The following is a 25,623-nucleotide window of genomic DNA, read 5'->3' on the forward strand; positions in this document are numbered from 1 at the left end:
ATGGTTAAAAAACAATTCAACAACTTTCTTTTAAATAAAAAACATACATGAAATTTAGGCTTAAGAAAAATTAACAAATAGCACTTCGAAATGTTTCATTTACATATGATTTGGTTAAATACAAATTTAAAATTGACTTCCAAATAAAATATTTTAAATTGTAAACTAAAACAAAACCAATAAACTCTGAGAGAAGGGAAACAAAAACAGCAGCGAGAAGTAGCATGTTAATTGAAGATTTAACCAAAAAAAAAAATAGGAAAACTAGGTATTATAAATTTTAATGACAATCTAAGATACGCAGTACGTTCGGAATATAAAGCGACGTCTTGTTGTTTTAAGGTTTTACTGAAAGTGTTTTATTTCAATAAGCGACGTTTATTTTAATTTAAATAAGACGTAATTTAATAAGTCAATTTTTCTGTAATTATAATTGATAAAAACTTTTGAAAAATAAATTTCTCGTATAGACAAATGGTAAGTAACATTAATTTGTGTCCTTTTGTGAGTTTCTTTTATACTTGTTAACAATACAGACAGATGTTCGCTCAAAAAAGGTATCGCCTTCCTTTTGATACAAAATTTCTATGGAAACACTCACAAATAAGTGTCAAATTAAATCCTAATTAAAAACAAAAACTATTTAAAACTTCTGCATTTGAAATTGCAATCAAATATAAACTGAATTATAACTAAAACACGAGCTGAACATTGTTTCACTACGAAACTATTTTAAAACGTGTTAATTTTAAAACAATTCCGAAAACAACTTGTGTGGTTATTTATTTTGGTTCGAGCTTTTTTTATGTCCACATTTGAGTGTAAATAAAATTCATGTAACAGGCAGGCAAAATTTGTTGGAAAAATTCAGGCGTGCCATTTTTGGGACCCCCATTTTTTCTAATATAACATCTGGTTCTTTAATTAAATAAATTGGTGTGAGATCACAGTTTCACTTAATTTATAGTCATAGTTTATAATTACTAAATATGTAGATTGGACTAAAGTTTTGTTGTATTTAAATTTGTTTGTATTTTTTTAATATACTTTAAAACGTGAACTTTTTATTTCGATTTGGTTTATTATTGTATTTGAAGTATGTTGCAATGTATAAATTATATTCACGCCGACAAGAACAATAAATTAAGACTGGCGTAGATGGTAGTGATTATTGTTATTCGTTCTTTATAAATAAATTATAAACCAGTTTAAAATACATTCGTTGCAAGTTTGCTGTTTCAAATCAGTCATAACCAAAACAGAAGAATAATTATTTGCACACATTTTCTATACAAAAAACTGACAATTAAGCCGAAACTGTATTGTCTCAACTGCGGTTTGCAATTTAGAATCACCATTCTAAATTTAACCGGTTATTTTATAGTACACTTAACAGATTTAATGATTCTGACTAAATATACCTGTAAGCAGCTACTTTAATTTATTTTTAACTTTAAGAATTTATATGATTGAAACGTTAGGAAAGTTAACTAAGTTAATTAAAATGATCTTTTAAATATAACGATGTCTTATTTTCATTTCATGGCTTTACTATTTAAAGTTGTGGGCCAACGGCCACTTTGTAAGACCCTTATTCCGGTCCCTCACATTAAATATTTTAACCAGCGGAATAAACTGGAATAAAATCTAGTTTAATTTATTTGAAACTTTATCGTTGAGTTCGAACGTCTTCAGCAACGGTCTGTCTAAACTTTTATTCAAAGTAATTTCGCAAAGTTTCCTTAAATTTAACACAAAATGAGTTTATAACTATTTATAATAGTCTCACTAAATGATAACAAGTTGTTATTATCAGTTTTGTTGTCAACTGTCTAGAACAAAATAAAGTTAGCAATTAGCGAAATAGTTCTAATAATTTAAATATTGACAACAACGTCTGGATTTTTCTGAACGATAAATGAATTTAATTTTTTCACTCGAATGTATTTTTTACAGATTTACCACAATTAAGACGAAGCATTCCTGTAAATCATTACTGTAAATTTACCATAACGTCATGTATCAATATTTGAAAGTATTGACAATTAAATTTAAACATATATCGTTGGCAATCCCTTATTAATTAATTATATTTTTTTATTTTTACTTTTTTTGAATAAGTTTTTGAATAATAATTTTTATCTAAACATTTTTTGTTTAACAAACGCGTTAATTATAATTATCTCTTGTTTAGTATTAAAGTATTTTGTAATTTTATTTACTTTCACAATTAAAAAACAAAACCATTAAACATTTATAATAAATAACTAGGCAACCAATGAAAAGTAATATTTATAAATAGAGTCATTATTTCTTTTAATTCTTATATAACTTTATTCTAATAATTTGGGGTATTTCAGTTCCAGTACAAAGCATCACGTTGGACGCCATATTTTTCTTACTACAAAAGTGCAGCAAAGTTGGCATAAAATTTAATTTTGTAAATACTGTAACCAAAACAACAACAAACAAAGTTTTTAATTAAAAAACTAGTTGACGTATTTAGTTTCATATTGTTGAAGTACTGTTAATCCAAAAGTGATGATTAAAGACACAATTTACATTTTAAAATCGAGATTAAGAACGAATTAGTGTCCGTTTATTTTATCAAAATTCCAAACGAAATGAACAGACGGCCATTTTATAAGACCCTTATCACAGACCCTCTCTTGCACACCCAACGTTTTAGGAAAGGGGCTAGGGCCCCACGATTTGAACGGGCATCAAATCAAGTCATAAAACTTGTAAGTAGATCTAGAAAAATATTAATATTGATTTGTATGTAATAGTAAATAATTAAAATTAATATCAGTGTGTACATTTTGATTATATTTGGCACTTCTCCATAAATATTTGTTTTAGATAATGTACAAAATTTAGTCCACATTGGGCGCCAATCGACTGCTACAAAACTAAAGCGAAACTCGAGATTAAAGTTGAATTAGGGTTACAACAAAAACATCGCACAAATCGAAACTTGCATTTCACAAATACGAACTATAAATTTTAATGAGCTAGTTATCTCCGGATTTATCACTGAAACTTCAGTCTTTTGTAATTGCAATTTTTTTCATAATAATCACTTTGACGTGGAAAACGTGAACCGATGTCTGGAGCAGATAAAATGTTTTCGGTGGACGAATCCAAAAAAAAAAAAAATCTAGTGGAAATGTCTTGCCGAAATCCCAAACAATGTGAGCAGACGGCCATTTTATAAGGCCCCTATCGCCGAACCACCGTTCAAAACAACTTTTCTAGCCCACAGCCAACCTCGCACCTTTCAAAACTCCATCACGCCGTACAGTTTGTACAATTTCAAATCGAGTTTCAGTGATGACTTTCGGCAGCCACACGTTTTACTACACTTATTTAGTAAAAGTAATCACCTGTTAGGCGGATGCACACACATAATCCCGACGTAATCCAAATAATGCACATCTTTTAATCACCGCACCACCGCACATCGAAAACCACCGCCGGCCACATGAAAATAGATGCGAAATATTGAAAACTAAAGACAACAACAGAACACACACACCATGAAAAGTGCACCGAAAGCGCCGAGAAAAAAAAAACACAAGCGCGCACCGAGAGATGAATTGTAAGGTTAGAGACCCACACACTACTGAACTAAACACTGTGTTCTGTAGTAGGCTGGTAGTCGGGCCCGGTTCAGGCCGAACAATAAAACTACGGGTCTCAAATGTGGCCAGTGGCGTGGCTCGCAGGGGGCGTGGAACGCACGCCTGGTTCGGTTGCGTGTATACCTGTTGAAAAGGCGCACGGTTCGACTGGACGTGCGACGTTGCCGGGAAATTACAGACCAACTTGGAACTTTGGATTTTTCATTTTAGGATTTCGACAAACCGCACACGTCAATTGTGGTTTTATGATTAGCGATTGGTTAAGTTTAAATGTAATCGGTTGTTATCATGTGTGTGAAAAAGCTGCATGGTTTTTATGTAATTAATTAAACTGAGGAAATACTTTGGGTTTTTTATCATTTTCATTTTGTGTGTTGATTAAATGGTTTGGTATTGGTATTTTACTAACTAAAGTTAACTAATATTCAGATAACTTTACTAACTTAATTTACATATTTTTGAGATTAATACCCAGGAAAATATATTAGACATGTTTTTTCATTTAATTTGAAAACAAAAATATATAAACACAAAAAATGTAAAATTTAAATTATCTAATATCTATATTATTAATTTTAAAAATCAATTAAACGTCCCTTTTTTCATATGCAACTAATATTAATTATTTGCAATTGTTTTTTAATAATTATTGAACAAACAATCGAATCAAAAGGATACAAAAGCTGTCTTATAAAATTCTCATTTTATTTGCGCACTTTGGAAATGAATAAACTAATTATAGTTATTCCATAATTTTAAAAAATTTATATATAATATAAACATAAAAAGTGCAAAATCTAAATTATCTAATAAGTAAATGTTAATTTTAAAAATCACATAAATGCCCCCTTTATGTTATATTCAACTAATATTAATTATTTATTGAACAAACAATCAAATCAAAAAAATTCAAATAACTTAATTATAAAATGATTTATTTCATTTGAATATTTATTGGATTAATACCCAGAAATATATAATAACTATATTTTTTATTTAATTTTGTTAAAAAATAATAAATAAATATAAAAAATGCAAAATATAAATTATCCAGTAAATATATGATTATTATTAAAAAATATGTAAATATCCCTTGTCGTACTCAACTAAAGTTAACATTTGCAATTGCCTTTTGATTACTGTTAAGCAGGCAAATATAAAAAATATTAAAATATTTTAATTTTAATATTCTCTCTTAAATTATTTATTACATATTACATTATAACCATTATTTTTTACATTTAATTTTAAGTAAAAAATGTAAATTTTAAAATATTTAATTTTAATTTAAAAACATTTAAATAACTTAGTTGTATGGTATTAATGCTCAGTTAAATGTTAAAAGTAGTTTTTGAAATAATTTTATTTGAAAAATGCTAATTTTAAAATGACCTTTAAATATTCAAGTAACTTAATTATATAATAATTTACTCTCTTATTTTGAATATGAAACCCAAGAAGTATTATTTAGGTATTAATTTTCCAAAAGGTTAACAATAACTTAGTGTTTTGTATAATTGGTAGTAAAATTAAAAACTTTAATTTAAAAAAAATTATTAATATGTCAAACTTTGCTAGAAGCTTTTAATAATTTATTTGAACAAATAATAATTAATGTTTGATGCCACCAAATTTTGTAATGACAATTTTTAATTAATTTTTGAACAGAAATCATATTTTTATTAATTATTATAATAAGTGTGAGAAGTTTTAAATTAATTTTTTACCAATTTTCATAGTAATCAATGGTTGGATGGAAGTTTCCTCATAATTTTCAAATAATGTTTTGTTGTTATTTTTTATTTTTGCTTTTTTGTTCTTTCTAATTAATAACCTTATTAATATTTTATTCATAATCCTATAATAATATTTATTTATTCATAACTATGTCAAATAAGTATTTTATTTGTTGTTAATATTCAAGTTGACATTATTAATTATTCCTAGGAATTTACCCAAATAACTCTAGGTATAGTATTATTTAATTATGATCTTGTAATAATGAAGATCTCTAATTTCCGTAGAAATTTCCATGTTGATGCTTCCAAAGGAAAACAATTTTAAGGAAATTAATTAATGCTCATTTTACTTTAACACAATTTCTAAACTTTAAAATGATTAAACTTATAATAATTTTAACATTTTCAGTACATATTAATATTTGTACTCTCTAAAAATTTAAATGTGTATTTTTATATGAAATAAAACAATAGTTTAATTTATTGTCGTTTCAAAATTTCTCGTTATTTAATATTTACGTGATGATATTTTATAAGTAGTTAATACTGAAAGAGAAATATTTTTTTCGTTACACCTGATTCTTTTCAATAAAAATTTACGGGAAATATTTCATATTGTGTAGCCAAATATGTAATAAATATAATGCAATTAAAATATTATGACAAAAGATGTTAATATAAAAAATATTAAGTAATATTCAATTATAATAATTAAACATTTTAATAATTTTTTTTAATATATTGCTTTTTGTATTTGTCATCTTCAGTCGATATTAAAGAACAACAGTAAATTATTCATTTTGAAGTATAATTGCTTAGTTCAAGTTTACTATTATTTTTTATTGTGCACATTAAATTTTATAAAATAAGATTTTTTAGTACTTGTTTATGGATAGCGTTTTTAATGAAGTTAGTTTATTCATTTGAATATTTATTGTTTGAAGTTTTTTTATTTTATAGTAATATATTTACATTTATTAATTAATATTTATCCACATTTATTTGTGTATATATATATATATATATATGTTAGCTTACGTCATCACCTTCACCGATGGACCGATGCGACGTGCTCACATCTATTTAGACTAGTTTTGTTTCATAAGCAAATCTGAAGTATTTGTTTACATTTAATAATCGGGGCAGTTCTTAAGAAAGAACCGAGCAGTCAAGCTTTAGATGTCGAGGGTTAAAGTACGTTTGTTGTAATAAAGCGTATTATTGTGAATTTAGTGTTTTAATCAAACTAAAAAGACAGATTAACAGTCGCTAATCTATCATCAGAAGTGGGATATCTTCTCGTGAATTATTTCCGGAAGAAAGGACCTAAAAAAAAAAAAAAATAAATTTTTTTTTGTGTTTCTTTGTGAACGAACAATGGCAGACAATAGTGAAAAACGCGACCGCGCAGTGAGTCCGAACGTTGTGAACATTACCGAAAGTGTATCGGAGACAGACAATAATATGGCGTTGTTATTTAAAATGCAGCAAGAAAATAACAACAGTTTCCAAAAACAAATCATGGAAATTTTGTCGACAATGGCCAACGCCCAAACTACTCAAGCAACATTGAGGGTGACTGCGCAGACGCAACCTGTTTCCGCTTCAGTATCAGAAGGTGTAAGTGCCGCGGCGGCGCAGTTTCGACTTGCCAGTTTTGACCCAGATGATACACCGTTTACTATGGTTGAGTGGATGGATGATGTTGCTAGGATCCAACAGGAGCTGGAAATATCCGATACTCTTATTGTTTTAAAAGCTGGTCATGCTTTACGAGGACGTGCAGCACGCTTTTATCAACATTGGAAACCTATTATTAGAGATTGGGCTTCTTTTCGACGAGATTTTGAAATTGCGTTTCCTGAGTTAGGTACTCCTGCTACTCGTATCAGAAATTGTTTAGCAATTAAGAGTTCAAGTTTTGATTCACTAGTAGAATACGGTAACGCCAAATTAACAGCAATTAGAAGATTTTATTCAGACTTTCCATGGAATGTTGTGTTAAGTCTTGTTGAATACGATATTCAAAACACAGAAGTGAAAAATCGAATCTCCTTGCTAGCTCCTACATGTGATTCTGAACTATTAAAACTGTTGGCTACCTGTGATGCGAATAAATTGAACGCTGGTGTGCGAGAGCGTGAATTGTCACGAAAACGACCGTATAGCTTTCGTGATCAGCGTTCGTTTCAAGGAAACTGCAGAAGATGTCAACGCTATGGACATAAAGCAGTGGATTGCAAAAATGCGAAAAAAATACAGAATATGTCGGAAAAGGTACAGCCGGGTCCTTCTGGAGTACATCAAAGAAATTTTTCGTCTGGCAACAACACCTCAGCAAATAAGAAGTTTTGTAACATCTGTGGAGTGAATGGACATTCAGAAGATACATGCTATAGTAAAAAACAATGACATGAGGCATCAAAACGAGTGCTCCTGGCAAAAAACACTCGTTTTATCCGTTCATTTCCATCAGCTACGGTTACTAACAATTCCATGATCAGTTCAATAGCATACTTAGTAGACACAGGTGCAGATGTCTCAATACTTCACGAAAAAATAGCGAAAGCCTTAGACTTGCAAATTCAACCGGATTGCCAAATACTGTCTGGTGTAGGAAATTGTGTTATGAAGCCTCTGGGTCGCAGTAGTGTTGTGATGTGTACACCAACCATGACATTAGAAATTGATTTTCTAATTGTGCCAGATGGATCAATTCCTGGATGTGATGTTGACGCTTTAATTGGACTTGATGTTTTAAAACGACCAGGTATTAAAATTGAATTTAATGCAAACAGTGTAGACATTGTATATGATCATAGTGATAGGCAACGAATTTGTGCTATATACGCGTTTGAAGAAAATGACTTAAATTTGTCAGGACTGGACGAGTGGGTTATTAAGGAAATAAAAACAATAATCCAAAATGGAATAAGTCAAACACCGGCCGCAGTAACAACAAACAAGTTAAGAATAACATTACGTGATCTACAGCCAGTGGCCTATAAACCCCGTCATTTGTCATATGGCGAAAGATTACAAGTGAAACAAATAATAAAAGAACAAATTGAGAGTGGAATAATACGACAAAGTGAATCTCCTTATGCAAGCCCAATAGTCCTTGTCAAAAAGAAAAACGGAGACACAAGATTATGTGTAGATTATCGTGACGTAAATAAAAAAGTATTACGTAATAATTATCCTCTACCACGGATACAAGATCAGATTGACGCCCTTGCCAAAGCTGTATATTTTTGTACTCTTGATATGAAATCGGGATTTCACCAAGTTGAAATAGAAGAGAATTCAAAACATATAACTGCTTTTGTGACACCAGATGGACTTTACGAGTACAATCGAATGCCGTTTGGTTTTATAAACTCCCCATCGTGTTATCAAAGTGCCATCGATAAAGCCCTTGGACCACTTAAAGACGATATTGCGTTTGTTTACGTTGATGATGTGTTGTGCCCCTCTCGAACCATTCAAGAAGGTCTTAAGAACTTAAGAAAGGTCATTGACGCCCTTTCGAAGGCCGGATTTGTTTTAAACATAAAAAAATGTAACTTTTTCCAAACATCTGTGGAATATTTGGGTGTTGTGATCGAAAACGGTACGGTAAAACCTAGTTCGCGAAAAGTTGACGCGCTCGCTCAAACATCAGCTCCTAAAGATGTAAAAGGTGTTCGTCAATTATTAGGACTGGCTGGATACTTTAGACGTTTCGTGAAAAACTTTGCAACTTTGACAGCACCGATATCTGCACTGTTACGTAAGGGAAAAACTTTTGAGTGGACAAGTGAATGTGAAAATGTGCGATTGGATTTAGTGAAACGATTGACTTCTTATCCGATTTTGAACATTTTTGATCCGGAACTGACTACCGAACTACATACAGACGCGAGTTCGCTTGGATTGGGTGCCATACTTATGCAAAAAGACTTAAATAATGTGCTTCATCCAGTGGCGTATTACTCTAGGCGTACAACTGATTGTGAATCGCGATATCATTCTTATGATTTGGAAACTCTAGCGATAGTGGAAGCCACTCAGTATTTTCGCACATATCTGTATGGTATAAAGTTTACAATCTATACAGACTGTAATTCAGTAAGGGCTACAGCACTCAAAAAGGAACTACACCCCCGCGTTGCAAGATGGTGGATAAAATTGCAGGACTTTAATTTTGATATAGAATATAGACCAGGACATAAAATGGCACATGTCGACTATTTAAGTCGAAATACAGCATCTCCGACAAAACGAATTTTAGCAGCACGAATTATTGCTAACAAACCAAAGACAATTTGTGAATATCAATCAGAGGATGTGTTTTGTCAGACAATAATAAACAAAACGCATCATGAGACGGGATATATAGTGAAAGACAATTTAGTGTTTTTACAATGTTCAAATGATGGTCGCGAACGTTGTTTTGTACCTGTAGCAGCTCGACTAGAGATAATGAAACTGTATCATGATAACTCGTCTCATATTGGTGCTGATAAAATGTTAATGAAATTACGTGAGGACTTAATATGGCCACGCATGGGTAAAACAGTACGCAAATATGTTGCAAATTGTAGATCGTGTGTGTTGGGTAAATCTTTTACTGGAAAACGGAGTGGATTGTCTCAACAGAAAACGAAACCTTCAAGTAAAATGGATACGTGGCATATTGACCATGCCGGACCTTTGGTCAAATCTAATAAATGCACTCAAATTTTAGTGGTTATAGACGCTTTTACTAAATTTGTGCGATTTTGTCCTATTAGACAAAAAAATGCCGAATGTACTATAAAGGCATTAGATGCATTATTTATGGAATTGGGTCGACCAAAACGAATAATAGCTGATCGGGGAACAGCATTTGTAGCGAGTAAATTTCGAGAATTTCTCAATGATAACTCTGTTGAGCTACACCTAATTGCAACAGGAGTTCCTAGAGGTAATGGACAAGTGGAACGCGTTATGAGAAGTTTGTTTAATGCGATGCGTGCTGTGTTGAATGAAAAAGACGAAAATAAATGGACAAAAGTGCTACCTGATATTGAGGACGATTTTAATGTAACTGTGAACAAATCGACAGGATTCGCGCCGTGGATATTAATGTTTGGTGAAAATCGACGTCTGAGAGCAACTAACGAACTGTTAAATGGTGTGCCAATACAGACAAGTGATGTGGACGCTGAAATACTTAGACAACAAGCTCACAGTCGCGTGTGCGAAGTAACCAGTAGAACAATTACAAACTTTAATAAGAAAAGAGTGCCGGCAATACCATACGCTGTTGGTGATAAAGTTGTTATTGAAAATAGTCAGCTGTCGAATGGAGGAAAATTGAAACCAAAGTATCACGGACCCTTTGAGGTAACGCATTGTTTACCTAATGAGAGGTACGCACTCCGAAGGATTGGCAGCCGAGGTAGAACAACAATAGCAGCGCATGAACAGTTACGAACCTGGCCAGATACAGAAATTCTATAAGGTATGATGGATATAGATTTATTTAATAAGATTGATGTGTGAATGTGTGTAAAGGTCCCTGCTTAGTAGGCTGTTTAAGGTCCCTGTGTATCAGGCTATATGTGAAGGTCCCTGCTTAGTAGGCTATGATTAAGGTCCCTGCTCGGCAGGCTATTTTTAAGGTCCCTGCGTCGCAGGCTATGTTTGAGGTCCCTACTTTGCAGGCTATGTTTAAGGTCCCTACTTTGCAGGCTATGTTTAAAGGTCCCTGCTCGGCAGGCTATTTTTAAGGTCCCTGCTCTGCAGGCTTAGATTGTTGTGTTCTGGGTCTGTGAGACAAGCGGGTAATAGACCTGGTAGTGGTTGAACCGCCTCTGAGCTCCTGGCTAGAATATGGTATCTTTTGATAGCACTTGAGAGACATGGGTGTAACAGACCTGTTGATGGTTGAGCCGCCTCTGTGCTTCTAGTGGTTGTTAACTGTGCCACATAACAGTCTATTTTGTTAAATGAAATAAGGTTTAGACTTAGTTCTTCGAATATATTTTGAGCTTGTACTGCTGTTATAATGTTTACAGATTACCGGTGTCAGGTGAATCTTTGCAAAACTGCGGAAGGTGCGAGGACGCCCCACATGTCAGGAAGGCCGTGTTAGCTTACGTCATCACCTTCACCGATGGACCGATGCGACGTGCTCACATCTATTTAGACTAGTTTTGTTTCATAAGCAAATCTGAAGTATTTGTTTACATTTAATAATCGGGGCAGTTCTTAAGAAAGAACCGAGCAGTCAAGCTTTAGATGTCGAGGGTTAAAGTACGTTTGTTGTAATAAAGCGTATTATTGTGAATTTAGTGTTTTAATCAAACTAAAAAGACAGATTAACAGTCGCTAATCTATCATATATATATATATATATCCTACATAAATAGAAAATGTTCATTTTTGCGAAGTATAAATTTATATTTGAAATTTCAATAAATAAAACGAAATTTTAAATTCCAGTATAATTTCGAATTCAATTTTTATGAAGCTTCAGGATATTTTCACATTTCATTTATAAATGCAAAATTTGAAATAAAACAATTAACTTAATTAATTTTTTATTATTAAAACATTTTGATGTATTTGAGTTGTATTATATTATTCAATTATCAAGCAATTCACTCTTCACTTTTTATTTTATAATTAATCTAACAGTGCACTTTTGATTTTCTACTGTTAATATCACGTCAGTTATCGGATGTTTTACAACGTCTTCTGAAGTTAATTCCTCGGAACCAAGTAAGTAACGATACTCGCAGTGTGAACCACTCGGCAGAACTATCCCGTAGCTATTCGACCATTTGTTTGCGTTGGAAACGCAGCGGGCCCAACTGCACTTGCATTCGCTCGTTAACGCGCGGCCCGTCTTATTTGTTTACAACAAAATATTGAAAGTAAACGAAAAAAATAACAAACCTGTTTTCTTTTAAACGATAAATTATTATCGCCCGTGAAGCCGGGATACCGTTACGCAATTTAAAGAGCCTGCGGTAGCCTCGGGCGCAGGTGTCTTAAAATAATTCGGTTTTTTAGCGAATAGACTAGTTTCGGTTTGCTTTTGTTTGACGCTGACATTGTAATGGTTTTCGTCATTGTAATTGTGTTTGCTCCCCATTGTTGTTTTTTTCTTTAGTAAAACTCTTTCCTGCCTTGATTTGATTTATTGACGGCTTTTGCTACCTGTCTTGTTCATCAAGTTTTGGGGATTGTGGTGATGTCTTTTTTCATTCTTAGCTTGTGGTTTGTTTGGAAACATTGTCTTGTTCAATTTTTAAAGATTGCGCGTACGTTTTTCTTTACATTGAGCTTTGCAGTTTATCTGGAACCTAGATTCTAGCTTTTTTAGAAGATGTTTAAAGATTATGTTGATATTTTCTGTACTTTCAATTGTAAATTTATTAGAAACATTGGTTTGTTCAATTTTATAACATTGTGCTTATGACTTACTTTGTATTTAATTTTGTAATTTGTTTGGCACTTTTATCTCCTTCAATTTTTAAAGATAGTCGATAAGATTTCCTTTAAATTTTCAGTGGTCCTGTTTGGAACCTTTGCCTTTGCAGTTTATCTGGAACCAGGCTTCTAGTTTGATTAGAAAATGTGGCTCAGTGGTTTAGAAAAGTTGATGTTTATTTTGATATCTTTTATTTATTTCAAACCTACAATTGCTAGTTCCATTTGTATCTGATTGTAATATTTTTGTTAATTTTAAACTAGTTTGTTTAGAAACAACATTTTGTTGCTTGTTTTGACAAGTATATTATTACAATAAAGTCGACTTAAATCTGAATATTGAGTTGTTTTGTTGTAATTTTGCATTGGCAACTTTATACCTGAGGTATAATAATATAGCGAGGATGGATTGCTGGAGGCTGCGTTTATGGCGGCAATAAACTGCATCAAACAATAAACGTCCGAAGTTCTTCATCGGCATCTTGTGTAATTATGCACATCTGACAGCAACTAAAAATCATTAACACGTGGTATATTATTATATTATAATTTATCATAGATTACTAATAATACACAAAATTTATTTAAGTTATTTTGTTATAATTGATTTATTAATCGATGCTATTACGACACTTATTACATTCATTATGAAATAAATAAACATTGTTTAAAAATAAGAATTTGTATCTAATCAACGTTGCGTAGATAACACATAAAAGATTTTATTTTAACCACAAGAATTTTTCCAAAAATAAATATTTTTAAACATCAAACGAGGCATTTTTTCTGTCGTGCGCTACTGTCGTATAATAAATCAGGTTTTCCCAGTTTGAATACGGCTTACACCCCAATTCTCTGTCTCGCTCCGCTCCCCATTCGGGTTTGGTGCCGCGTGCGGTGCGCCCCTACGCTTTTTGTTCGCGCTCAAACTGCGACTTTGGCTCGTTTCGCAGTTACTCTTTCACTTGGACCTAGGTGTGCACACTTAACAACTCGCAATTGTTCCTCGAAAGTGTTATGAAATTAATTTATGGCCGTAAAATATGTATAATTTCTGGATTTTATGCCGCTACCTCTTCACGGGTCATTCCGAATCATCTTTGATTTATGTCCGGTTTTCTGAGCCCCGAGCCAAATCGTTTAATATTAAAAAAAGTCAATAAACTATAACAAGAGTGGGCAGACCCCGTACATGTTATGGTCTGTTAGGAATTGTTTATAAAAAAATGATAACTCTATTAAAATTTATTGAAATGTAGACGTGTTTAAAATGGATTAGATTTGATGTTTGTAGACAAGGCAACGTGTGTTAAAACACGAATTTCGCAACCAAGGTTCTTTTATCTATTTAAATCTATTATGTTTAGTATTAAAATAAACATCTGTCTATAATTAGTATTAAAATGTTTTTGAAACATTTTAATAATGTCTGATGTTCGTTTTTATATATAACAATAAAACCAAAACCAATTAAAAATATATTAATTAAATAAAAACAAGTTGTTTCAAAAAATGGTATTTTATGTTATACATAGTTGGATTAAAAATAATAAAATAAAAAATAAAGTTTTAACAATTACTTTAATGAAATAAATAATATTGAAAATATTTTTAAAATATTAAAGCTTTTGTAAATAAATCCAAATAACATGAACAACATTTAAAAAAATTCTTTTATATATATATATATATATATATATATATATATATATATATATATATATATTGTTAAAAATTGTACATATCAAAATAATGTGTGATTTTTAATTAAATTACTTTGAAAGGTTTCAATAAATAAATTTAATTTTAATAATTTGAGGATTGATTTTTAATTATTTAAATTTTGGTTATGCACTTAAATGCAAATAAATTCTCAAGAAAGTATAATAAAATACATACATGTACATACATATGAACACACTTAAACATCAAATTAAACTTTATAAAAATGTTTATTGCAAAATTCACACCATTTTATGACCAAACGAAATAATATTAACATCATATATTCTGTGGAATGGCAAATATTACTTTAATCCCTCTGAATGAATAAAATATACAACTCATAAAGTGCATATTTTTAAAATGCAATTTGAAAGATGCACATAAAGAACAATAATATTTTTAATAGATAATAAAATATGAAAATAACAATACATTTTTTGTAAAAGTAAATTTGTTGTTATTATTACAAAAATATAAAATATTTATGAATATTAGTCGTAAAACATTTAGTTACTTTAATTTTATATAAGACATTTAGCTAATCTATGAATTAGTAATTGTTATTAATATTAATATGAATATCAAAAGTAATGTCAATATTAATATTTGTTTTATTTATATGTATATGTAGTTATTAAATTTTACGAAGTAAATACAACATACAGTATTAAAACAAACACATATAATGTAAAATATCAACATATATTTTTTAAAAACGTATAAAAAACATGGAATAAACGTAAACAGAAAACGGATTAAAAGTTAGCAGGGTAAATAAAAAATAATAAATTGCGTCTACTGTGCATATTTATTTATTACCGATCACTCCGAAATGAACTAATAAACGCAATCATTAACCCTTTAATTAAACAGACGCGGACACCGCCACCGTCCGATTAACAATGTTTACTGGTCAAATGCAATGTTCATTATTTCCTCTTATCTAAAATTGACCTTAAACCAACAGGCGAGATCAAAAGCGGATTCGTGCCACCTAAAACGGCGCACCACCGCAATTAATAACCACGCTCCACTTAATTTCATCCCATCAATCGAAAAAAATATGCACAAAATTCCCCAATATCCGATTTAGCAGCGCCGTCCAAAAAAAAAATAACAAGGATCGTGTCGCGTCGCCACCCTCCTCGGCGGTCACGTGACTACGAAGGGACAACCCTTATCAACAAACCGGTTTGTCGTGCACATCAAAGGCGAATCCCGCGCCCTTTTCGCCATCGTACGTGGCGGCGTATGATATTCGATTATGCAGGCCATGCGGTCATTGTGCAACTGAAAAAAATCCGTCTGTGGATTGGACAACAATTATGAGAGCACGACAAGGGATGAAAGGGTTGTGTCGTTCAATAAATTGAGGATTTACTACTGAATTGGATATGACAAACTGAACAAGAACGTTCTAAACGAGACACTAACTTAATGAAGCTTAATTGAGATAACCCTACTTTTGTTCAAATATGTTTTATATTGAAATTAAAACTAGATAAAGAAGATTGTCAATCAAATATCCTTTATTTAAAAAAGAATATTTTAAAGAATACTATTCTGTATCCATATAATATTTGTAAAAAAATACTCTTAGCCCTGCTTTCTGTATAGACTCGTTTACATTGAAAATAAAAATAAATAATAAATTTCTTTTATATAAATAGAAGTATCAAAGTGCGAGTAAAATGTAATCTATGACTTTTGTAAGAGAGCTTTAGCTACTTAACTAAGAATACTTTTGTAAAAGTTTCCTTTAAAACGAAATTAAAACTACATAGAATGTTTACAAATTTACACATGATTCAGTATATATCAAACTGCAAATAAGAATTATACTTTATAATTTCAAAAACATTTAAAATGACACACTAATTTTACGTGTAAGAAAATTACGACTTTTGTTAAAATTCTAATTCAGTTGAAATTTATAGTAGATAAAGATCCCTTATTTGAAATTGACGTACCAGAGAACAAAGAAAAGTAAAAATTTGTAACTTCATTTTATCTTTACCTGTAAGAAAATAACTATTAGCATATGTCTACTTTTGTTAAAGTACCTCAAAAACAGACGTAATAGAGTAGAAGTGTAATGTAAAACACACGTCAACTACAAACAAACCATATTATGTTATTAAATCAGTTCAACAGTTTCAGATAAATATGTGTTCAAACTTACAAACATGTGCACAAAATGGGGTTAGTAAGTTCATATGAATAATTAGACCAGCTCATAACATAAAGTAACAATGTTGCACACATGAAACTTTTTTCCGTTCATTAAAAATCGAACACAATATGTTAAGCCAGTTACATGGTAAGTCTCGTAATAGTTACGGTGGGCGGTCAATATCAACCGCACAATAAAATGATTTCGTCACAAGTCAGGTGCAACAAAATCCGAAGTTATTCCTTGTAGTTTCGTTTAAATCAAAGGCCTTTAACTAATACTGCAATCAGTTATTTATGGGCCCATAAAAAAATATACATTCCACATGAACAGTTGTTAACAGTTCTCGACTGCAATGGGAAACACGTACCTGCCAGCGAACTTGCTATTGTGCAAACTAAAATCCTAATCCTCTGGGGTGCAATACATAATAATTATTGACCTTTTATAATGCAAATGCGAAAGCGACTGCCGGTGAGAATTACTCAACTTTAAATTTATTATAATCAAATTATTGACATACTTTATATTGATCAAGTATCAGTAAATATTGACCTGTGTTTTTTTTTTCAACGCAACGTGTAAGGGTTAGTTTTAGCACCTGCGTAAATACAAACGCATGCAAACGACGTAATTTAATATAGTTAGAGTTTGTAATGAAACTCTAGAACCAAAGGTGGACCTCTAAATTTACTCTGGAACAATTTTAATTTATATTAAATTAACGTTCCCAACAAAGTTCTGCTTATTTACAGTTTTTCCATTTTTATTAATTTACTCTCCTTTAAAAGTAAAGTAATTAGTTGTGTTTATTTATTTCTGTTGTACAACAAGTATATAAAATTAATTCTTCTTTTTCAAGTTGTTAATTGCAATTGAAATAGTATTTATTTTCCATCTGCTTTAGAAAGATTTTAAATAATATTATTTTATACTTTTACAAAATTATTTGAACAATAGTTCTGTTGTGAATTGTAATCATTTATTTTCATTTAACTCATCCGTGAGAATTTATTAAGTTAATACAATTTCAAGTAGCAATAGAATGCCAATAAAATATGAAGTGGGGATTAAAATGCACTATAAAAATATTTAAAAACTCTAATTTTACATTTGAGATAATAAAAATGCTGTCATTCCACGTCCACAGTATTATTACTTTTAAACAAAACTTTCAGTTCATATGAATTATTGATTTTTGTTCTAAACAACTTTAAGGTTTATTTACGACAGATACTTCTTCATCTAATATTTAGTTTCATACAACTGTTTTTGAAACTATCTGTGGTAATTTGTGGATTTCTCATTTTTATTAATTTATTATCTTTTGTTATCGCTATTAATTTCATTTTAAATTGTATTGTACGGTTTAAATAAAAATGTTTTCAATATTTACAATGATGGTTAAAAAATATTCGGATTTGAATTATATTCATTTAACTCGTATATTTCGATAAAGTAATATTTCTGATTCAAGAGATTTTTCATAAAGTTAATACTACTTCTTGCAGTAGAAAAATATGAAGTTGAATTTAAATTGCGTTGTAAAAATATTTAAAATCTCCAATTTTATGTTTGAAATGATATTTAATCTAGGGAATTTACAGCAGTATTTCAAATACAACTTTTCAGTCCATAATAAATATTGATTTGTGTTTACATAACTTAAAAGTTTCATTTACAACATATACCTTTTCATGTAATATTTAGTTTCATAGAAAAAATATCTTTGATATTAATTATATGTTGTGTATGACTAAATTATTTTCACAATAATGCTTGTTAAGGCTTTCATATTTATATGCATACATGTATTTACATTTCAAAAGGATGCTGTTTATTATTTTGAATACAAATGATCTTTTATGTCCTTGTGTGTCAGATTGCAATGATATTTCACCCTCGTTAATAGTCTCGACTTATCCCCAACCTAACAAATCGCCATTTTTTCAATTATACACCGAAATTGCACAGTTAATGTCCAAAGGATAATTATTAATTGGCAAGGGAAACAAAGGGGTTCATTAACTGGTACAAAGTAACCGATTCGACGCCCATAAATTCCCGATTGATGTTGTACATACACACGTTGGTCCAGTTTAAAGGATAATTTCAGATAAGAGGAAAATATGGACATTGTTATTAACCGCAAACATTCCACGTCGATGTTCGTTTTATTGAAGGACAGTCCTCATTCATTAATACCATTCGATTGATTCTGAAGATTGATTAAATGTAGCAAAAATAATTGCTCAGTTGTGACAAAGTATTATCTTGACGTGAGATGAAGATAAAAATTTCTACAAGGTTTAAAAAGCCTTTTTATAATTATCTACTTTATGATTTCTAGGAATAATACATTTTCTCATTAAACCAATATCTATAAAAACCAGGAACGCTTTCAGTTTATCTATCTTTAATTATCACCTGTTTGTTGTTGAATTTTATTATCTAATCACATCTGCCTTCGTTTATCGTTTTACATAACTCCCCTAGTGAAAAGCAAGTACATAGGCGTAGTTTACCTCCAAGATAAACAATCTTACCTGTAACAAAAATTTTACAAATTAACAGTGTGAACTCCAACATTGAGAATGTACACATATTTCCTTCAAATCGTACCAATAACTCCTCATATATAGTATTAATATAGTAATAAACATAAAACACAGGATACATTAATAAACATACGTGTAACACTTCCGCTTCAATTAAAATGTGTAATTTTGTAAAACGGAAACACTTTAAGGCTTTAATGCGATTGATTAAAATCATGTATGCAATAATGTCAAAAGGGGTCGCCTTAAAAATAACCTGACTATGATTTATATCGCACGTTCACCCTATTCCGACGAAAATTGCGCAGTTACGGCATTATACGGCTAATGCACTGCCAGAATGTGATTCTTACAATCGGTCGAACTTGCAAGTTTGCTAATACAGAAACGGTATTAATCTGAGAATCCCCCCAAATACGTATACGTAAGTTTATTAACCAAAATTCGCCTTGCTGATTACATTAATGTTTAGAGGTATCTGAAGCACGTCAAGTATTCGAGTTTAGTTTATAGGTTATATTTTCCTTGGGAATCCCCGGTCATTATTAACTTTAGATTAACAGACATTTACTGGCTGAATAATCATCATATCGTATTAATTACAAGTTTCTATTATAAATTCAACCTGTGGATGAATGTAATACAGTTACATACACAGGTAATTAGTTGTCTTATTTAAACACCAAACCACTTGGTAAACTGGGTGTAACGTAAACGGGCGTAATTTAGTTGTTGCGATGTTTATACTTGTTCTACTGTGAAATCTTTTGTTTAATCTTATTATGACATGCATAAGATACAATTACAGTGTCATGCATCGAGTGACTTAATGTACTTACAGTGCATCTTACGCTGAGATTCTTGACACGACGTTTGAAATTTAATACAGCTTAAGGAAATCTACAAGTTGAAAAATTACTTTTTAAAAGGCGCACGTTGACCGGCTGACCGGACGTCCACTTCGCAACCTACGACAATGGATGTATTTTATGTTTTGTGCGGTGATACAGATCTAAATCGCAGAGAGTAAATGTGTCATCGCTAAGCGATAAACCGGGATCGTGTTCCCCTTGCCACAAATACACAAATGTTCTTTCCCTTATCCTGTGCACGATGTCAACTAAGGAAGGAACAACGTTGCCATTTGTTGGTGTAAAAATTACTCTTTCTGCATCCTATTAAAGTTAATCGAAAAGAAATTGATTTGTCACTTTAAGAGTGATAGGGGTATATTATCCTCTTATCGTGTTTGCTACAATTAGCTCGTACATTCAGAATATTGAAAGGTGTGTTTGGTAAACATGCCAAAAGACGGCCGTCTCTAGTTTCCCCTCGGACATTGTCCACAGTCCGTCAGGTAGAGACGAAAAGTTAATTCTACAATGGCTCATTGTCGGACTTCGATTAAATCCCAGGTCGTAAAGAACCGTCGAAAGAGCGAACCGGGGGCCCCTTTGTGAGCGGAATTTAACCCCTGTCCGGTGCGAAACGGGTCAAGCAGCGCTTGGTGAGGCGGCGAAGAAAGAAGAAGAGCCGTGGAACCGACCCAATGCGAGGTGAACGTGCGCCACAAGGCCGCAGCCAGACAGACGCACCGGGTTCAAGTTCGAAGACACGAATTTCGGTCTCAATGGACCGCGCGCGGTTACCTTCACCTTCCTTTCCGAATTTCGTGGTCGGCGGGTCCGACGGTAGGCCCAACGACGACCGACTGATACAATGCCATTATTTCGGCGACGCCCGGTTTATTGCACCGCACTTGAAGTGGTACCGTAATCGACGATTTCACTCTTGTTCGGAGGTTTTGATTGCGGGAACGACTGGTTTTCCGGGAACGACCGTGTCTATCGTGCCATAAAACTACCAGGTCAGAACGCCTCTTAGCAAAGTATAATATAATAATATAATAATAATATAATAATAATATAATAATATTATAATATCAGTTTTTATTACTTACTTTTCTGCATTTATTTTCCAAAACCACATCACATCTGTAATATTCATGAGTAACTCTGTTGGAGGTTGAATATTGACTGTTGGTAGAAAAAATAGCCTTATCGTTTGCAAACAGTTGATACAGGATATGCAGGTGTTAAATACTCAACAAATATAATGTATTGCAGCAAAAGCGTATATCAGATTTTATAATCAATGCTGATAACTAACTAACATGTTTTTTAACTTACAATCCTTTGTGAATATTATAGATACAGTTGTTATATCAAAATTGTTATTCAAAAAGAAGATGTGTAAAGAAAGTTTGAGAAAAGAAGAAAGAAGCGAAGCAATGAAGAATATCTGTAATATAGTAAAGGAAGGAAATGGTAGAGGAGGGAAGAAAAGAAAAAATAGGGGAAGGGAAGAGGAGAGGAGGCAAGAGAAGAAAAGATAAAAAGAGAGAATGAAAACCAAGGAAGAAAAGAGGAGGGTGGGAAAGAAGGGGGTTGAAAGGAGAAGGGGAAGGGAAGAGAAAAGAGGAGAAGAGATGGCTTATCTTAGGGTTATATTACTGCAAAAATTTTCACTTATATTAAACGAAAAACAAAAAATTATAAAAAAACAGAATTGTAACATAACCAGAAATTGATACTTTATACGACTTCATCCGAAAAAGAAAACAACCAAATCAAGGACTGGAAACTGCGGCAAAACAAAAGGGCCAGGCCAAGTTCAATGACGGAAAACGTACAAAATCCGGCCGACAATCACTCGATTAAACCGTAATTCAATTCGTGGAAATTCAAACTCAGCCATGCGATCGATATACCGTGCTAAAAGAAGATGTCAGAGATAACGAGATAATTATTTATGTGACTAATTCAATTAAGCTGAACGAAAAAACAACGGAATAATTGACGGACGGGAGGGACAGTTGAACGACTTTCGCAATCCGGGGGTAATGATTTTAAAATAATTGATTATGGAAATGCAAATCGACCGGTTTATTAATATTAAGCGTGGTCGTGTGAATTTGGAACGGTTCGATTAGACGGTACTTGATGCTTAAGTGAAAATGTTTGTACGTGTTGTAATTGTAAAGTATCACAGGCGTTTTGATTTATCTCCCACAATTAATTTTGTATTATTAAATTGACGGAGGAAGACAAATCGTCGTGGTAATTTATTAAGTTGCAGTTCTAATACTTTCAAATGTTGGAGGGAGAAATTGCTTAATTGGATTCATGTAAATGGTTTACCAACATAACATTTTCAGACATTTTCAAGTAGTTTTTGTAATTGCATTAATACTTCTAGACCGACAGAAATTTATAGTGATTTGGAAGTGGTACTAATGCTGGTTTCCATCTTTAGTATAAGGATTTAATCAATTTTAACAACTACTTTCCTGATATCGAGTGATTTATCCAGTACCTCCGGACACGTAAATTACCAACAGAAACTTATAGTGATTAGTGTTGCTCTCTCTAATACAAAGATTTAGTAAATTTTAACAAGTACCTTCTTGATATTGGATGATTTATCCAGTTTCTCTGGACCAGTAGGTTACCAACAAAAATTTATAGTGATTTGGAAGTGGTACTAAATTGGCTACCATTTTTAATATAGAGATGTAATAAAACACAAAAGTCTCCCTGATATTGAGTGATTTAACTTGTACCTCTGGACCAGTAAGTGATTTGATGATGCTACCAATACTTTTATATTACTAGGCACCATTTAAAAAATAAAAGATTAATAAATTTGAACGACCGTCTTCCAAAACGAGTATTTTAATGTTCCATCTTCCGTTGTAGTCTTGAACCAAAACTGTAAAGGTATTTGCATTACAAAAAATAAGTGTGTAAGAGGATGTTTAAATTATTTATCTAAATTATCTAAAATCTCACGAACCGTTTCCACAAAACAAAGTAACATGTTTGGTTTTGCACTGAGTCAATCCTCGCAAAATAAACCGCCGTTACGCATTCAAAGCAAACAATCAACAGTGCCGCAATACTTTCGCGGCGTAACTCGCGTCACTGATTATTATTATGATTAGCCACGATCGAGTCATGGTGCACGGCCGTTGTACTTTTTTTTTGGCACGTATACGAATACATTCGATGTGGCACATTTCCTGTGCGGCACCTCGATATTCACATCGCCCACGTTCGTCCGCTCTTTTCTCTCGTGCACCTCGACTTATTCCACTTTTTACTTTCGAGCGGTTTCTGTTTCTAAATCGTACAAGACCGTGGTGCGGAGATGAACATGTGTGGGAGCGTTTCTTGGAAACGAGGCGGAGAATCTCCATCCGACCAGACCGTAATTAACAGATTATGTCGGGTGTTTATCCGTGCAAGAAAGACAAACGCATGACGTGATAGTACCATAACATTGATTCATTTTTACCAAACACGTGTCCGTTCGATCAGAACAATTGGCAAAGGTCCATGTGCGAGTCGCCGACTGGAAATATGTTCCGTGCGGTTCCAGGAGGTGGATGTTCGCACCAAACACAAACGGAAAGCCGCGCGCAGGGGACTTTTAGAACTGCCCACGTGTTTGGCGGAAGATGCATGAGGCATTTCTCGGCTCTAAATGACCTTCTATTAGGTCCGTTGACCTGGCTCCGTCTCTGTCTTTCGCGCGACTACCAACGACGTTCCCTTTCCGTTCGATATGTCGATGTTGTCAAGCCTTTCAATTTTCACAGTTCTAGCGATAATGGAAGGAAAAGGGATTAAGCGAAAAACTAACAGACATGCTCGTCATAAATCACAAATATTTGCTGTTGTTAATTGAAGGAATAAGATCATGTTTCACCAACCGTTTCAGTTCTAGGAATTGGACACATTACAACAGTTTTTTTGTTGCTAAATCTTAATTAACATATTTCTTGAAAATTAAAATCCTGCAAATTCAGGGAATACTTCCCCTCTTAATTTTCTAATGGAGCTTTGGATGTCCTTTTTTGTACCTCTTAAAGCAATTACACTTTTTTACACCGGTTTCATCATCGTCGTTCGACTGTACATAAACAGCTTTTTTTCGTTTTCCTCGCATAACTGTTTTAATTGCATTTTGCAAGGTCGTAGATTTTTTAATGGCCTGTTAGATTAGACTATAGAAATTCAAGGTAAGGCACGATATATTTCTGCACGTTTTCAGTACCGGCTGTTCCTTTGTTGTTTACAAGCTCCTTCCTATCACAGATGGAAGATAAAAGGATAAATTGATAATGTTGCAGGTCTTTTTACATTGTTTTTTAATGCTTGAATTGAAATGTCTATTGTCCACTTCAAGGTTTTAAGATTTATAGCCTCTGGAGCTTCAAAACTTTCTTTCCAAATCTAGCACTTGAAAATCCGCGAACGGCTTAGATTTACTTGATTTTTTGTAGTGTACCAAGAATTTAAAACACTGACAACATCGAATCGAAATCTGGAACAATGAACAGATAGATCAGACCATCACGCGGTCGGTCCCAGTAATTCTGGACCCATCAGACGAGAGGCCGAAAAGCGGTCCCAAACACAAAACCGACGGCGTGTTTTGCGGTTTTTAATCAACCTGCTTTTTCATCGTCGTTGTTGTTGATTTTTTTTTTTTTGCTAACGAACACAGGAGACCCAGTTGGCAACACTGACTGTGGTCGTCTTTGTGCATTTAAATAGAATCCTTAGAGACGAGGGGGAAAGAAATGGGAAAGGCTGAGTTGCCAGAGAGATTTCATGTGAAAAATGGGGAAGTGAACCACGAACGATACTAATGAAAAATGTTCATGATCATATTGATTTCGTGCTGCAATAGTTCAATGATAAATGTCAATGCTGGGTTGACCTACATCCATAATATTTTTTAAGCAAAAATTCATACGAATTTTGATGGGAGCCAGAAGCCTTCGAAAGTAAATTTGTTGACGGCATCGATAAATTAACCGTAATTTATTCAACGTTATCTAGTCTGGGAGCAACATTCATTTGAATAGAACATATGTCATTGTATTAATGAGATTTAGCCGATGTTAATCACCTTTCTGATCGACAACAACCAAAATAAAGCACAAATTATAGTCAAACACAACGAAACTACAACATTAGAAAACGGGTAAAAGATTAAATTTTACATTTATCTACCTTTAATTAAGTAGAACACCACTTAAACTTTACAGTTCATCTGCGTCGCATATGAAAATTAATTAAACATTTTAACCATACTTAATGGTCATTTCAACAGAACTCCGAACTCAAATGAGCCGTGGTTTATGACCATCTAAATTAAAAAACACCGACATTGCAATCAATTTGCAATACCTCGAGCGCACAATAACCTTCCGCAGTTCCTAAACGTATATCTAACAAGAATGCAAGCTA

At 32.4% G+C, this 25,623-nt stretch overlaps 2 protein-coding genes and 1 long non-coding RNA gene across 4 annotated transcripts in view; 2 read left to right on the plus strand and 1 right to left on the minus strand.

The window, feature by feature from the left end:
* The window catches only part of LOC109604411 (uncharacterized), an 80,956-nt gene that overhangs the window by 15,516 nt on the left and 39,817 nt on the right, over positions 1 to 25,623 (minus strand). Inside the window, exon 1 of one of the 2 annotated variants that reach the window (XM_049969498.1) lies at positions 3,387 to 3,647. The exons of the other annotated variant lie outside the window; for it this stretch is intronic. Coding sequence (XP_049825455.1) covers positions 3,387 to 3,409 — 23 coding nt within the window. The 5' untranslated portion in view covers positions 3,410 to 3,647. Of the gene's footprint in view, positions 1 to 3,386; positions 3,648 to 25,623 lie in introns of those variants that run through there. 2 annotated transcript variants of the gene reach the window in all.
* Positions 6,435 to 8,305, plus strand: LOC126266180 (uncharacterized). Its single transcript, XM_049969499.1, has 2 exons — positions 6,435 to 8,153; positions 8,206 to 8,305. Exon 1 carries the CDS (start codon positions 6,761 to 6,763, stop codon positions 7,793 to 7,795), a length of 1,035 nt encoding a protein of 344 aa, XP_049825456.1. The 5' UTR covers positions 6,435 to 6,760; the 3' UTR covers positions 7,796 to 8,153; positions 8,206 to 8,305.
* Positions 9,955 to 11,699, plus strand: LOC126266181 (uncharacterized). Its single transcript, XR_007548649.1, has 2 exons — positions 9,955 to 10,871; positions 11,428 to 11,699. It is a non-coding gene; the product is annotated as an uncharacterized LOC126266181 (long non-coding RNA).

This window comes from Aethina tumida, chromosome 7 (assembly GCF_024364675.1).
Source record: "Aethina tumida isolate Nest 87 chromosome 7, icAetTumi1.1, whole genome shotgun sequence".
In the NCBI taxonomy this organism is placed as follows: domain Eukaryota; kingdom Metazoa; phylum Arthropoda; class Insecta; order Coleoptera; family Nitidulidae; genus Aethina; species Aethina tumida.